This window comes from Apium graveolens, chromosome 2 (genome assembly GCF_009905375.1).
Source record: "Apium graveolens cultivar Ventura chromosome 2, ASM990537v1, whole genome shotgun sequence".
In the NCBI taxonomy this organism is placed as follows: Eukaryota; Viridiplantae; Streptophyta; class Magnoliopsida; order Apiales; family Apiaceae; genus Apium; species Apium graveolens.
The window spans coordinates 13050842-13068635 of NC_133648.1; the positions used below are offsets into that span (position 1 = coordinate 13050842).

The 17794-nt window shown below is 33.8% G+C and overlaps 1 protein-coding gene across 1 annotated transcript; it reads right to left on the reverse strand.

Annotated features, from left to right (window-relative positions):
* Nucleotides 1-4623: 4623 nt before the first annotated feature.
* LOC141705816 (uncharacterized) lies at nt 4624-5249 on the reverse strand. The gene has a single exon (XM_074508704.1). The coding sequence runs from the start codon at nt 5142-5144 to the stop codon at nt 4773-4775; it is 372 nt and encodes a 123-aa protein (XP_074364805.1). The 5' UTR covers nt 5145-5249; the 3' UTR covers nt 4624-4772.
* Nucleotides 5250-17794: the final 12545 nt, after the last annotated feature.

Here is a 17794-nt window from a genome sequence, read left to right on the forward strand (position 1 = left end):
AACAAAAAAAATTATATATTAAGATTTTTTTAATTAAACTTTATAATTAATGATTATTTATTCTAAAATATATACTTAAAAAAATTATGTTTGTTGAGCATATGGTGAATAAATCGTATTTTACAAAAAATTAAACTTATAAAAAGGTACTAAGACATTATAAAATGACTAATTACTTAAAAATGTAACGAGTTAAAAATATAATTAATATTCTAATTTTAACTTTATTAACCGTATACGAATCATGGATCATATTTGGATAGGAAAATTTTATAAAAAAAATATATGAGATCTACTCTTAACACTTATATAAGTAGTCATATCCGCATCATTTATGCAGATTTAATTTGTCGCATATACAAATATAATATGAGACACGTGTCATATTTCGAATCGGGGAATAAATAGTTCGAATTAATTTACAACCCAAGGAATCTCTATTTTCAACTTTATCCTTTGTAAATTAGGAGTCAAATCAAGTCAAGAAATAACACTTAAAATTAAATTAGAGGGTGTATTATATTTACGTTTATCCATTAAAACCCTAGTTGAAAATACGTAGCGGGAATTTCTGTAAGCATAAGGGGAGCCAAATTGTCAATGGGTTCCTTGAGCTGGCGCCCTAAGAATTAGATATCATATTGATAGCCTATATTAGTGCATGCCCGATAACAGAAGCCCATGGCCCAATAAGAAGAGTCCAGGAAGCATTCAACATTAACCCTGGAGATCCCAGGACGCGTGGCAATATCACCGCCGTACAGGTATCCCGGATCCAGAACATTCTTACAGTCCGGATTCGATAGTATACCAGCTCATCCTGGGCGTTCACACGTCCTATAGTCCAAAAAACACCCTAACCGTCCAGATCAAAAGGTACAAACCCCTAAACCCTAGTGAGAAGCCTATAAAAGGCCGAACAAAAGGGTATAAGAGGTTACTTCATCTCACATATACACATATACACACACACCATAATATACTTGCATAATTCCCGTTTTACCCCTTTCTCCTTCAAAACCCTTTCTCATTCTCACGTCGAAGGTGCCGCGGGGACGCCACCCCCTCCGGTTCTGTTTTGTAGGTCCCCACCCTACAGCTACACCGCACGCCGCAGTCATTTCAGTCCAAACGGAGTTTGAGTCCGGACCCAACAAGGAGAAGACCTCGAGGTGAATTGGGAAGTGCAGGCCCGATAACAGAAGCCCATGGCCCAATAAGAAGAGCACATGAAGCATTCAAGATTAACCCTGGAGAGCGCAGGACGCGTGGCAATATCACCGCCGTCCAGGTACCCCGGATCCAGAACAATCCTACGGTCCGGATTCGATAGTACACCGGCTCATCCTAGGCGTCCACACGTCCTACAGTCCAAAAAACACCCTAACGGTCCAAATCAAAAGGTACAAACCCCTAAACCCTAGTGAGAAACCTATAAAAGTCCGAACAAAAGGGTATAAGAGGTTACTTCATCTCTCATATACACATTTATACACACACCACAATATACTTGCATAATTCCCATTTTACCCCTTTCCCCTTCAAAACTCTTTCTCATTCTCACGCCGGAGGTGCCGCGGGGACGCCATCCCCTTCCGGTTCCATTTTGTAGGTCCCCACCCTACAGTTATACTGCACACCACAGTCATTTTAGTACAAACGAAATTTGAATCCGGACCCAGTAAGGAGAAGACCCCGGAGTGAATTGGGATTATCACATATTACTCGCATGCAAGTTATTAAGGTGGTCGATTTGATTGATTTTTTTTGTTGGTTAAATTTGGGCTTAACTAAGTTTCAACACTGAATGTGATGCATCTAGTATATGTGTTTGCTGTCCACAAGATTTGCTATTATTAAAATATAAAATAAAGATTTATAAGTCTTTTTTTAATTTTTTAAGATTTTAAAATGCCGATTAATTAATATGATATCCGAAGCAGCGGAGAACCTAGGTTAACCATCGGCTGTATGCAGTGACTGATCTATGGGACCTGGTGTGTTTTTCCAATAAAATTTGGGTTATCTACATGTAGTGCTTGCCAGTTGGGCGGTCCGTGCGGGCCGGGCCGGGTTAAACACGGGTTGAGCTCGCGAAGCATGAACACTGAACCGACACATAGAATTTACGAACCGGGCTGGGCCGGGCTCGAATAAAGAAAATAAGACTCGTAACCGGCACTAAACTTCGCAAGCTCGCGTGCTTGTGCGAGTCGTGTGGGCCGAATTTGGCGGTTTATACACTTGTAAATTTGCATCATACAAAATTACACTGAAAGTTTTATTCTGGTGCACAAAACAAAAGATATCATGGTTGCTTTTTATGTTTTTTAAGGATATTAAATATTTTTCCAAGTTAAACTAGTTCTAAATTAAAGAAAGTGGGTTGTAATTTTTTCTCGGCAACTATTAATATCCAACCTTTAATCTCTATGCAATAATACAAGACAAACACCACAATGTACAAAATTTATTTACTAGAAAATGCCTAATATGGAGAACTAAAAACAAAAATAATCAAGACATAGATTTTCCATCTATAAAGAGTAAAGTGGAGAATAAAAGAAAAGACTCCATTAATATAACAATGAGTTAAACGAAGCAGCTAAGGAATGTTTCACTAGAACCGCGGGCTGGGCTGGGCGGGCTGTGCAGCTCGTGCGGCTCGTCGGTTCGAGCGGGTTTGTGCGGGCCGGGTCGGTCTCGGTTTTCTAATTCTGTATTCGTAACCGGCTCGCAGCTTTTAACGAATTGTGCGGGCTTGAACCGGCCCGGTTCGGGCCGAATAATTCCGGGTTTCCGTACGAGCCGGTCCCGAACGGGCGGTTCAAACTCGCACAATTGGCCGGCTCTATCTACATGCATGTCTATCATGTATTTGGATATGCATGTCTATCATGTATTTGGATAATATGCATAACTTATAACTTAATTATAATGATTGTGGTAAGTTGACCTTGTACATTTTAATAAAAAAAGTGTAGTTGAAAATGAACATGTAAGAGCAAGTTTAGATGCAAAATTATTATAGTTATTATTATAATTTGACATCAAAAAATATTTTTTGATGCTACAATAAAAATTCAACTCTAATGTTAGTTACATTTTGAAACCAAATAATTTCAAATTTAACTCATTTTTGTCTTTCCCTCCTATATCTTAATTAAAATTTACCAATATACATGTTATTTATGATTATTTGATGATGTGTCATGGAGTATAAATACATCCTTGTTTTTAAATTTAGAACCAAAGATGCATATATATATATAGGGTAGCACTCCATGGACCTCTTATGTAGAGAATCGTGGAGAATCATTATTTAAAAAATATAAAATATATAATTTATTTTATTTTTCATCTTATATAGTTAAAAAATTTAATTATTAAGTTAAAAATCGAAGTTACACAATTTTTTATTTAAAAAATCATTGAAAAAGTTTAAATTGGTTCTATAGCAGAATCACATTTATTAAAAATTATTCCACTGTAAAATCAAATTTAAAATTAAGTAATTTTATCAAATTTTAATTGTTAAATTTTTTATTATATTTATATTCTAGATTAGCATCGAAATTTATATTTTTTATAATAAAAATTTACAATTTATGATGAGATTATATGATAAAAACAATGGTTCTCCACGGTTAAGATGATTCTTCCCGGAATAAAGGCCTATATATACATATGTGCATCCAAGAAGTTGAAATTTTTAGTATTTGATTTTAAATTTTAGAAATGACATCAGTTATAATATTGGAGTTGGAAATTAGAATTGCATGGAGTTTATGAAGGTTAATTAAAAGGTAAAACCAAATGTCTTCCCTTGAGAGGCTCAAATTATATAAAAAGCCTTATATATTTTTATTTTATTTTTGCTAAGTTAAAAAGCCATATATTTGTATCTATATATATATTTGTGATCGATCCCATGCTGTCTACTGTATAATTTTATAACCCGCCCCCACCAAACCACGTTTTTGCATATGCTTTTCCAAAACACTGCCAAGTAAAACCCGCTCACAACCATGTTACATGCTGCTTCTTTTATTTTTAGGTAATCATACTTGCAAGCATATTTACTGGACGTTTGAATAACTTTAAAATACGAGTAGCATTCGAGGTATCAAATTGGATCCATTTTGTATACCAGACACGTTCTTGAAATATCACGAATGTGTTAGTTGACATTCCTGTTTGGTTATTACCGATATATAAGGGAAGTTTAACTTCAGGGAAGTTTAAATTTAGTAAATACATAAAAAGTTACTTTTTACCAAGCTTCAACTTGCTAATTTTGCTCTTCCCGTGTATATTCGCTATTTTCCATTAAATTCTATACATTATTTTTTTCACGCTTTTTAATACTTCTTTAAAGCATAACTCAATAATATTTTTTTTATTTTTTTTTCTGAATTAAAGTTTTATATTTAAATTTTTATTCAAAAAAAAATTAAAAAAAAATATTATAAAACTATATTTTATAAAATTTCAAAATACGTGCAAATATAGAATTCAACCGGACGGAGGCAGCAAGTGACTATATGACACAATGTACGTGACATAAATTTTAACGGAATCGTAGACAAGTAATAATTAATGTAAAATAAAAAAACAAAGCAATTAACCGAAAGAAAGAATTTTATTAAATACAAAAAGTGAATAAAATGTATACGAAACAAATGAACAATTGATCATAACATGTAATGATCAATATCCAAACAAAAAATATATATAAAGAATGTTAAAGCAAATAGTCAATGACAATCTCTTCAAATGAACAAAGCTACGGCAGCGAACAAGGCTACAGCACCGGAACCAACAACAGTAACTCTGTTCAAACCAGCAGCATTATTGTCTGGAGCACCAGCAGGTGCATCGGTAGGCGTTGTGGAAATAGACGGTGGAAGTGCACCAGAAGGAGACATAGTTGGAGTAGAAGTAGGTGGAGCTGGTGGAGACGATAAAGGAGAATCCGAGGGCGGTGAGGCAGTAGGAGGAGAAATTGGAGCAACAATTGGAGGAGGTGATGACATTGGCGGTGTCAATGGAGGTGACATAGGTGATGGTGCAGGAGCCTGAGCTATTGCGGATGCAAATATAGTAGCGAGCATTATTGCCAAAATAATTCTGGAGTATGCCATTGCGGATTTTTAATTATTTATCAGATATTCGACTCAGCTCGACTTGAATTATATCCGTGAGGTGAAGTGTGAGAGGAGTTTTGGTTTGGAGTTTGAAGGGAGAATGAAGTGTGTTATATAGAAGGATTTGATTAAAATGCAGTGTATTTTGTGGTGTAATGATTAGGGTTACAACCAAGAAACAGAGTGGGATTGAGGAGTCAATGTGTGTAACGCGGTGAAGGAAATGTGAGCCGTCCACAGCTGGTTTAGCTTGCGTTGATTTTGCGTTTTGATTGATTAATTTTAGATTTTTGTATATTTAACGTGGGCAGGAGGTTACCGTTATGAGTAGCACGTTCTAGATTAATAATTATAGCAGGACTCCTGATAGAGCATTTTCAAAAATTGTTAGCTCGAATAATTGATTAAAATAATATAAAATAATAATTATGTAAAATTTGTTGTAACTGTAAGGAAGGTGATATACTCTAATGGGGCAGGATATAATATTAAATTTATGCTTACCGATTTGTTACACTTTAGAGAAAATCGACAAATTTAGCTCATATGAGGAGGTTGATTATAATTTTAATTAAGAATTTTAGATGATTGGAATATTCAAATTTATACATATTATATATAATAGTTATCACGTATGATTTTTTAGTTAAGAGGTTGTCTCATTGGAGATGCTTTTATGTAATCATGATTAGAGTAACAAAAATTGGTTACAACTTTTTTTTTCCATAAAATTAAAGCTTTGGTTGAAATGAGCTTTGACTATTCACATAAATTTCAACGATTAAAATATTCCACTTACCGTTGTCATTTTGTAAATTTCTTTTTCACTAATTATATGCATCTAAACCTCTATTTAATTTGTAAAAAAAAAAACCTCTATTTAATCTGTTTCCTGTCGCTTGTCAAGAAAATCTGTTTCCTGTGAGATGATTTAGGTGACATAAGGCTCAAAAAGCCCACGATGATAATTTAGATTTATAAAAAATTGCTTTCTTTTACAGTTTTCAAGCCCAAGAAGCCTTATAATATTCATACCCATGAAAATGCCCAAACCGCAATATCAGCCCATTTAAACTAAAGCACGACAAATAAACAACCAAGAAATAAGTAGGAGACCCACATAAATAATAGTGGGATAGATGGGCCTGAAAACTTAAAGGAACTCCGCCCACTACTATTCGCATCTTCCCTTGCATTGATTTCGTAAATTTTATTTTAAACGCGAAAACAACTCGTGTACATGATAAATGCTCTTTCCAGAAACCGGTCAATCGGTCACTCTAAAACTTTCTCGAAATGGTGTTAGATGAATGCTCTTTCCAAAGACCGGTCAACAAATGTACTGCTATAACCAACGGCACTGTCCAGATTCGCAACAAAAGTACCGATGCCTTTATCGGAGACTCGCACAGGGAAATGGCCGAAGCATATATTAGCTTGAACACTTCCCACTTATTACAAATGTTGTTACTTGTTATCTACGAAATCCAAAGAAACCTCTTTTTAAACCACATGCAGAGTTCGTCTGTTACGGATCACAATCGTATGTAGGAATGAAACTATGAACTTTCACAATTATATGTTTTCCTCAGTACTATGAACTGCTGCATATGTCCACATTTTGTGTTCCACATTTCAATCTTAACAAACTTTTTTTTTTTTTGCAAAAATATAAATATTTTCATTGATAAAAATTAAGAATACAATCCGATGGGACAAAATTTACTTCATTTATTAAAGTATATCATCTAACCGAAAAATAAATAAGTACTTTCGGAAACTTAGACAATATCGCTTCAATGTTCGATCAGATAATTCACGGTTAGGCCTCATTAAAACTCCTCAAGAGTGAAACCCAGTGGGAAAAAACTCACGAGGGAAAAAAGAATACCCACTAAAAAATATTATACAATACAAAGTATATATTAGAATCTCATATTGCGCGGACAATCTCGCATATCTTCAACATTATCTTGTAATCCGAGAATTTGATTAATAACTGAGCTTTAAATCTGATATGAGAACCCCCATTAAATCTCTTATCATCCTGAAAATAAAATCAAAGAGACAAAAAAATATATTAAAAAATGTTTATTAAAATTATAAAACAAATACAAATATATAATACATTATAATGACATAAAATCTAACCAAAACTATTAGTTAGACACAGGCAAACCCCATAAATTGGCACAATACAAACCCAATAAATTGATACAAAACAAGCCCAATAATTGCCACAAGATTTCCTCTAAAAGCCCAAAATTATGCCTACAAATAGGTCATCCATAAAAGCATCCAATCAATACACTCATTAAAAAATCTAACAATTAATTAAATAGATTCTAGATTTGTTACTCCTTCTTTAAGTAATAACAAAATTACTCCAACAATTATGACATCAACAATTAAATTGAGCAATTACTACTAATTAGAGCAAAATTATAGCAACATGTCAATCACTTAAAATTCTAATTAGGAGATAACACAATCAATACACAATAAAAGAAATAAATATTAATACTCATATTCAAAATTTGAAAACAAAACCTTTCTTTAAAAAGCTGTTATCATATTTAAAATAAGTACTGAAAATTAAATGCCCCTACTAAAAACTAATAAAAGGACAATAAGTTTTATATTTAAAATAAACAAACTAGTTCCAATTTGGTAACCGTAATAGCAATGAACATAATTAAAGCAATCAAAATTAAAATCAAAACTTACCAAGAAAAAATAACATTCATAAAATCAATAACGATAAAAATATTGTATTAGGAAGAGACTCAAAATTAATGATTAGGGTTATAGAACTAAAATACTAGGAACAATCGGACAACACCCCAATGAGTTACCTAATACTTTTTCCGTGGAGTTACCTGATACTTGAATACATTGCCCTTAATTACTAGAACTAGTCTCTATACATACATGACACATTCATAAAACAGCAGTGTAACCACTTAAATCAAATAAGTAATAACAATCAAAGATTTAAAATATTATTGTTATACCCACGTCAAGATCAAAGATTGATTTTTATCAATCTCAATACAACATAAAACTACCAAGCATCAGAATTAGAATAAAACAATCCAAGTAACAACATACAATTTTAATTGCCACTACAACAAAGATATTCATTCTTAATAATTAAATTGTAGATAAAGAATATAGTCTCAAGAATTTATACCTGAGCTGCAGACTTCATTCACACAGACTTATCATTAATTCTTGTTTGAAAGCCATTAGCAAAAATAGGAGCCTTTCCCCGTTAATTCATCTTTGAGTAACTTCATTTGTACATATATATATATTGAATATATGCGAATCTTGTACTTGTACCCCATTGATAATCGAAGTCTCGACAAAAAGATGGGATTGATAAAATCATATATTCAGATGACCATAAAACCACGCAGTGGATTAGGGGTACCTGAACAAACTTGCAAACGTTTTTTCGATTCCACCAAAAAACCACCAAACCTTTATCGCCCATAGACATCTATTCAGAGAGAGAGAGAGAATGTATCTACTTATTTTGATACTAGGTAATAACCCATTTTCCTAGTTAACCTAGCGAGGCTTTACAAAGTTCTTAGAATTAAAAGATGTTGAGAGTCTTGAGAAGTCGGCTGACTGGTTTGATCCGGCCAATAGAAGCCATTTTTTCGAATCCCAGAAGCACATATTTATCGAGAATAAATCAGGCCCATGAACTCTGGTCTTTCTTGCAGGTCTCTCAATTTGGAGAATTTTCTACATGCAGCTACAATTAACTCAAGGAGGAAGCAAAAGGATCAGGAGGCTCTAACTCTTTTCTGATGGTACAAACATCAGTAACCATTTTGTAGGATTCATTTCAATACTATAAAACAAACTAAAATAGAAGAATTATTACAATAATCGTGTTGAAACCAGCAACTTATGAGGAGTCCTGATCACAACATTGCCATTGTCGATGGACGAATTTTAGTTGTTGTTAGGATTATTAGTATGAGGAAGAGGCAGGACCTGTTCCTTTGGCTTCTTGGGACGATCTGGCATTAAAGCATGAGTGATAGTGCTTGCAACTACGACAAACGGTGCGTATTTTTTGTACTCCCTATTTGCCCGTTCAAATTTCACCCTTGTTGGTCTAGATAAAAAATGTCTCCAAAACCAACTCATGTTGCTCAAGAATTACACAAAAAAGACCAAAGATTTTAGAGTTGTAGAGAAGGAGAGGCGTTGGCAATGAGATGTTTCAATACAATGAAATGACACTGTTTTTCTAGCATTTTACACATAACGTACTCACAGTCTCAGCGCCTAACAACTTATTTTGACTTTGTTTTGTGTACCTTGACTACCTTCTAGTAATTAACATGTGGCCATCTTAGTTGTTTTACTAATCTTAGTTGTTCATAGTAATTAGTAGTTGTTTTACTAATCTTAGCTGATTTAACCAGGTAGCTACAGTAGACATGATATCAAATTATATGTACATCTTTTCCAAATCTATCAAACATTACATAAGAATTAAATAAATAAATTTAATACAATCTGATATGATATTATTTAGGACATACTAATATCATATAACTTTTTCAAATTTATAGATTTTTGTAAAAGAAAAATATATTTTAATTAACCGTATTTCCTCATGCTAGCATTGTCGGGAAAAGCAAAAACTGGATTTAAGCGATAGAGGGCCGTCCATAGGAAACTAATGCGGTTTTAATCCCAACAAATTTGATGTTAGTTTTGTTGAGTTCAATTTGATATTAAAAATTAAAATTTTATTATTTAATCATTTAAAATAGTAATCATGTATATGTATATGAGACTAACATTTTTCCTAATTTTTTTAATTATTTTCTTGTAGTGGATCGAGATTTGTTAAAACGATTTTTTACCCAATTTTGACTTAATACCCACATTAATTGGCAATTTTTAAAATACAGATGCTGAGTATCTATAAAAAAAATTCAGTAAAAAGTACTACAGGATACAGGATAAATGAGTCCCTAGAATTCAACTTGACTAACTTAGGATCCATTTTTATCATTTAAAAAGTTTATTACTTTACTAAAAATTCACAATACAGTTCTAAGTCAATTAAAATTTTCTAATAATGAAGACAGTATTTTTAAAATAAATAGAAACAATATTATGAAGTATATATCCCGACAAAAAAAAGTATACATCAACAGTATAATAAACTACAAAATGGCCAATAATATAAGACTAGTAAAATAAATTTTTTATGCCGGTAACAACTCTTTATGGTTATTTTATATGGTCTACCGACTACTCAACTAAGTTTTTAAAATATATATTTGATCAACTTTGACGATTATTGTTACTATGGAAGTATTAAATGATGACTTGAAGACGACTTTGTGCTCTGTATTTTTTGGGTCAAAACAAGGTCCATCCCAACAGTACTTTAATTTGCTGTGTATGAACATTTTGTACGTGTTACATATTTGAATTTTAACAAAATTGTATCCAAATGGATTCAAATTAACAACTTTGTATGCATTTTAACTGACGAAAATTGAATACCGAGTACAAGTCCAAGCAATTGCGAACTAGACTACTCTTGAACATTTTGAACGAAGTCCAGACTATTCTTTATGAATTCTAATAACCTAGACTTATACAAACATCAGTACTCATAGTATAGGATGTGTTCCAGTACTAAAACAAACTAAAATAGAATTGTGTTAGAAACCAGCAACTTACGGGGAATACTAATCGTACGCCAAACAACATATACGGGAACTTCCCGAGTCCCTCCCTAAACCGAGTTAACCAGTACATCTAAAATATTAAAACAATAGAGGAAAGTCATGAACAATCACAACATTGTTATAGCCGAGAAATTCTAGTTGCGTTTATGATTAGTATGAGGAGGAGGCAGGATCTGTTGCTTTGGCATCTTGGGACGATCAATAACAACATAAGTGATAATGCTTACAAGTATGACAAGTGGTGTTACTATCATTTCCTCCCTCTTTGCCCGTTCCAATTCCACCCTTGTTCGTCTAGATAAGATATGTCTCCAAAACAAACTCATGTTGCTGATGAGTTACACAAAAGACCAAAGATTTTAGAGAGATAGTGGAGGACGTTGGCTATGAGTCTCAATACAATGAAATGACACTGTGTTTTTATAGCATTTTACATAAACGTACTCACAGTCTTTGCGCGTAACTTTGTTTGAATTTTGTTTTGTCTACCTTCTAGTATACTACTCCACAGTCCAACCAATTAATAAGATAATTGATAATCCTCAATTAACGAATGTTGTTAGCCCAAGCACAAGAGATGATGTTATATGATTAGGATGCGTTCATTGTAAATTATCTTATCAGTTACTCACAGTATTTCGGGTGAAAGCCCAAAATAACCAAATTTTATTGGGGTATGTCCAAAATACCCACGCTCAAAACAGGTGCCCAAAATAACCAGACAGATACGCATACAAGAAATGCGTGTACAATACACCCATACAACATATGCGTATATTGTAAAAATTTTATAACTATGCGCATACACTATATGTGTATGCAAGCTATACGCAAACGGAATATGCGGATGCTCCTTGTGCCAGGTCAGCTCACAAGAAAATTTTGAAACTATACGCATTTGATGTATGCGTGTAAGACACACGCATATGCTGTATGCGTGTTCAAATGATTATTTTGGGCACCTGTTTTGAGCGCGGATATTTTGGGCAGCCAGCTCTGAATTTTGGTTATTTTGGGCATTTTCTCCGGTCTTTCCGCGTAACTTGGTTTGACTTTTGTTTTGTCTACCTTCTGGTATATTTAACACGAGACCACTTGAGTTGTTTTTTTTAATCTTGTCATCACGTGTTGGATACTTGGATCAGGCACTAGTAGATATTCGGCTCCGTTGGATTTCTAGGCAAGTTAAAAAGAGAATTTATAAAACTAGCCCATCTAAACATAATTTTGCAAAAATAGGCCACTACGCCACTTCAAGTGGCATTGGACCAAACAATGCCACTTGAAGTGACGTAGTCTATATTTTTTTTGTTGGTCGATTGGTCGATTAATAACATTCTAATAAGGTTTTTGGGAGCATTAGAAAGCATGACATATTCTTATAATTTTTTTTTGCTTAATATTGTAGTAAAAGTACACTACTTTTATTTGATAAAAAAATAGGGAAAAAAATTAAAGAAGCTGTATTTATATGTACCCGAACATGCTTACTTAGAAGGAAATGTGAACTATTATAAGGAAGAGTGATTTTATATTTTTTGTAAATACAATTATTTACTCCCAAATTTAAAAATTATAACTTTATATAATAATATTTGTACCCTATTTTGACAAAAAAATTGAAACTAAGAAAAAAAATTGAATAAAAGGTTTTTAACCACCCGAAAATGGTACGAAAGCATAAGGAAAATATTTGGATGAAGTGGGTAATTTATAATATAATTGAAAAAATATAAATATATGAATTTACTACAAATTGGTTGATGAGACATACATATGTAATTCAAACGATTGTGTTTCCGAAAGGCATTTTCATGGATGTATAAGTATTATCACAATTAATACACAGTAGTTTAAGAAGACTTGCAAATCTAAATACTGTATCAGATTTCCTGAAGGGTAGCTTAATAACATTATCACAATTAGTACAAAAGTTTCTGTAATATTGTAGACAAATAAATGTGAAGATGAGTGCATTTTTCATTGAAATGTGGAATAAAGTACAATTCTAGGGAACATCAAATAAGTAAACATAGAATGAGAAAAATATATTGCAATTGAAAATGGGAAAATGAAAGAAACTCTCAAATATTTTAGTCATCCGCAAGATTAACTACGTATTGATCAAACTCTGTGTCCTCATTTTTGTTAGCAAACTCATCATATATATCCTCATCTTCCTGTATCTGAGGGGATGTATGCATATGACCTCCCTCCCCATGTCCGTGGGTTGAGGCGTACGTACTCGCTCGTGTATGACGCGATGGCCAGAGGTCGGGGCCGCTTGTGCTATGACAGATGGTTGTAGCCATATCAGCATCATCGTGGCCTTGAGAAAAATCCCCAAGTTTGACAATATATTTCGCATATTTTATATCCCACTGTTGGTCCTCTTCACGTATCCTTTCAGCCCTACATCTTGCGATTGCATCCTCGTACTCCCTTTTTCTCATCTCAAGCTCGTCCTCCATGAAGTGGTAGTGTTTGCACATTTGCTTTAACTCATAGTCATGTTCCTCCTTTGAATTGTGTCCTGCGTTGAAACTCTTGTTTATGTTTTCTTCATACTCGATGGAGGATCTCATAAACTTCGAGTGCATTTTCCCATAGCCAACAAACTGTTCATTGTCACGGACGACATACCCTTGTGCGGCCCGTATACCTTGCATTCTTCTAACAAATTATTTTATAAGACAGAGTTCTGCTCGTTTTGCTTCAGTAGCTGCCTGAGATTCAGTCCATTTATACCATTAACTTCCCCGTTATTACCAATATCAGAAGTTGCGTGTCCCTTACCCTTGTCCATGACCCGAGTGTAGAACTCTAAAAATTTAGAAAATGTATTACTAGAAAGGGGGGAAATGTAGTTGATGACTTATAATAGTTTTTTAGATATTTATAGGCAAAATTTTACATTGTTCAAATGTTATATGAAGTTGTACAGTTAAGAATGTAAAAATATTTGATGTCATTGGGGCAATAATTTTGAAGATGAAAGTATTCATTTGTGTCATTGATTTGAGAACAGAACCTGAGTTGTCAAATTATTTGAAACATTTGCATGTGACTACTCCTGTGAATTTATGAAATGTGCAGTTCCTTTAAGTACACACAGTACTTATTTTAACTTACTATATTTGTGAGAAGATTCACACATGGCATGTTCTACTGCAACTTCGTGAAATCATTTGACAAGATGACTTTACTTTTTAAAAGTTGGCAAGTCGAGTTTAGTTTTATAAAGGTTGATAAGTCCAGGATCCATGGTGGATACTGAATGTTTATAGATGTTAGTAAGTTGTTTTGATATTATGTTTTGTGAGGGTGTCTAAAAATAATTTGCATAATTCCGGACTTCAGATAAATGAGGCTTATCAAGCATGTGGTTCATCCTTAAGATTTACTGACATCAGAATTTGACAGATAAGAAGCAAGAATCTAGTTTGTGAATTAGTAATAAGATACACAAAGTAAATTTGACTAAGCTCATCATCAGAATTTGCTTGTGTTAATGAATTTCCACATAAACAACTAATTCAATAATGGGATCTCTAGTATGTTAAAGACTACTAGGTCAGCATCTAGCACAGTTATCCTCATTAGATTGAATAATCACATAACATTCAAAACACTATCAGAGTATATAGATCCACATCAGATAACAATTAGTATTTAATATATTACAATTTAAGCACAGATTACATGAAGATAAGACAATCTGTAAACACTGATCATAAAATCTGATGCATGTGAACAAAAATTATGCAGATTTAGAGAAAGAACCTGAAACCATTCCAAGTTCATTTACCAGTCTTGTAAAAGTAGGTTTACATAGTGGTTTTGTTAAGATATCTGCTAGTTGTTGATCTGTTGGAATAAAATACAATTCCACTGTACCTTCCATTACATGTTCCCTTATGAAATGGTACCTAATGCTGATGTGCTTTGTCATTGAGTGTTGAACTGGATTACCTGTCATAGCAATAACACTTTTATTATCACAGTAAATAGGTATTTTAGAAAATTCTAACCCATAGTCCAGGTACTGATTCTTCATCCAAAGAATCTGTGCACAACAGTTTCCTGCAACAATATATTCTGCTTCTGCAGTTGATGTGGAAATTGATTTATGTTTGTTGCTAAACCAAGAAACCAATCTGCTTCCAAGAAATTGGCAGCTTCCACTAGTGTTTTTCTAGTTATTTTGCATCCTGCAAAATCTGCATCTTAGTAACCTATTAGCTTAAAATCTGATTCTCTAGGATACCACAATCCTAGATCAGCTGTACCCTTGAGGTACTTGAAAATTCTTTTCACAGCTATTAGATGAGGTTCTCTTGGATCAGCCTGAAATCTTGCACAAAGATAGGTAGCATACATGATATCAGGTCTACTTGCAGTTAAATAGAGTAAATAGCCAATCATACCTCTGTAGTTAGTAATATCTACTGATGAACCAGTATCTTTATCTAACTTAGTTGCAGTGGCCATGGGAGTAGATGCAGTTGAACTGTCTTGCATTCCAAATTTCTTGAGTAAATTTCCGGTGTACTTGGATTGATTTATGAACGTACCTTCTTCATTTTGCTTGACTTGAAGTCCCAGAAAATAACTAAGTTCTCCCATCATACTCATTTGATATCTTGACTGTATTAGCTTTGCAAACCTTTCACAGAGTTTGGTATTTGTAGAACCAAATAAGATATCATCAACATATATCTGTACCAAAAGTAATTCCTTTTTAAGGTTGAGATAGAACAATATTTTATCAATTGTGCCTCTGTTAAATCCACTTTCCAGAAGGAATTGAGCTAAAGTCTCATACCATGCTCTTGAAGCTTGCTTAAGACCATAAAGTGCTTTATCAAACCTGTGGACATGATTTGGAAATTTTGAATCTACAAAGCTTGGAGATTGTTCAACATATACCTCTTCTTCCAATTCTCGATTGAGAAAAGCACTTTTCACATCCATTTGAAAGACTTTAAACTTTTTGTGAGCAGCATAAGCCAAAAAGATTCTTATGGCTTCCAATCTAGCAACTGGTGCAAATATTTCATCATAATCAATACCCTCCTGTTGAGAGTAACCTTTGGCAACCAGCCTTACTTTGTTCCTTGTAATTATGCCATCACTGTTAGTTTTATTTCTGAACACCCATTTTGTGCCAACAATTGATTTGTTATTTGGTCTTGGCACTAGGGTCCAGACTTTATTTCTTTCAAATTCAATTAACTCTTCCTGCATTGTTTGCACCCAATCAGCATCTTGAAGAGTTTCTTCCACTTTCTTTGGTTCAGTCTGAGATAGAAAGGAATGATAGAGACATTCATTTGATGTTACAATTCTAGTTCTTACACCTGCTTCAGGATCTCCAATTATTAAGTCATGTGTATGTGATTTGGTCCACTTCCTTGCAGATGAAAGTTGTTCACTAGAACGGGATCCTCCCCCATGATCCATGCTGTCTCCATCAGCATTTTCTGATGCTCCCCCTGTAGTTATGCTCTCTGAAACTTCAGAATTTGAGTTGGATCCTTCAGGATTTGAAGTATCAGAGTTTCTAGAATTATCAGAATTTGGCTCATTAGAACTTGATGAATCAGAACTTGAAGAGCCAGTGACAGGTTCTGATGCTTTTTGAGAGTCTTGAGTTGTGGTAGGATCTTCAGCTTGCTCCCTCTGGACAGGTGCATTTTCTCTTGGAGTAGTTACCACAGTTTCAATGACATCAGAACTTAACCCGTCAGACTTACAGGATCAGGATTTAAGCCATCAGAATTTGCAGAATCAGAATTTAAATCTTCATTTTCAAATCTCAGTTGATCATGATCATTGAAATCTTCAAGTCCAGTAATCTTCTTATCATCAAAAGATACATTGATAGATTCCATGACAACCCTTGTTCTTAAATTTTAGACTCTGAAGGCTTTTGTGGAAAGTGGATATCCAACAAAAATTCATTTATCAGCTTTTAGATCAAATTTTGACAGCTGTTCAGGATGAGTCTTAAGAACAAAACACTTACAATTAAATACATGAAAATATTTCAGATTTGGCTTCTTTTTCCTCACCATCTCATATGGTATTTTTCCATGCTTGTTTATGAGTGTAGCATTCTGTGTAAAACAAGTAGTCTGCACAGCTTCAGCCCAAAAGTAGGTTGGTAGCTTTGCTTCATCAAGTATAGTTCGTGCAGCTTCAATGAGAGTCATGTTCTTTCTTTTTACAACTCCATTTTGATGTGGAGTTCCAGGTACAGAAAATTCCTGCTTTATTCCATGCTCTTTGCAGAACTCTTCCATTATTGAATTCTTGAACTCAGTGCCATTATCACTTCTTATAATTTTGACAGAATCTTTGACCAATTTATCCAGCTCTTTGACATGATCAGTTAAAGTAGATGCAGTCTCATTCTTCTTGTGCAACAAATACACCCAAGTGTACCTTGTGAACTCATCCACTATAACCATAACATATTTCTTCTTTGCAATAGACATGACATTGACTGGACCAAATAGATCAACATGCAGTAGGTGATAAGGCTCAAGAATTGAAGATTCAGTTTTGCTCTTGAATGGATATTTTCTTTGTTTTGTCTTTTGACATGAATCACAAAGGCCATCAGGAGCAAATACTGATTTTGGCAGTCCTCTCACAAGATCTTTCTTTACTAGCTCATTTATGTTGTTAAAATTTAAATGAGAGAGTCTTTTGTGCCAATTCCAGCTTTTTTCAATTGATGCTCCACTCAACAGACAGATTGCAGAACCATATATTTGATGTTATTTCAGTACACGGGGTTCTAGGTGTTGCCCCCGAGACCGACGTCATTGTATCAAATAATATAAAGATCAGCTGGTTAGTTCGGGAGTTTGGTGACTGTACACGTCTTGAAGAGGCTATTGA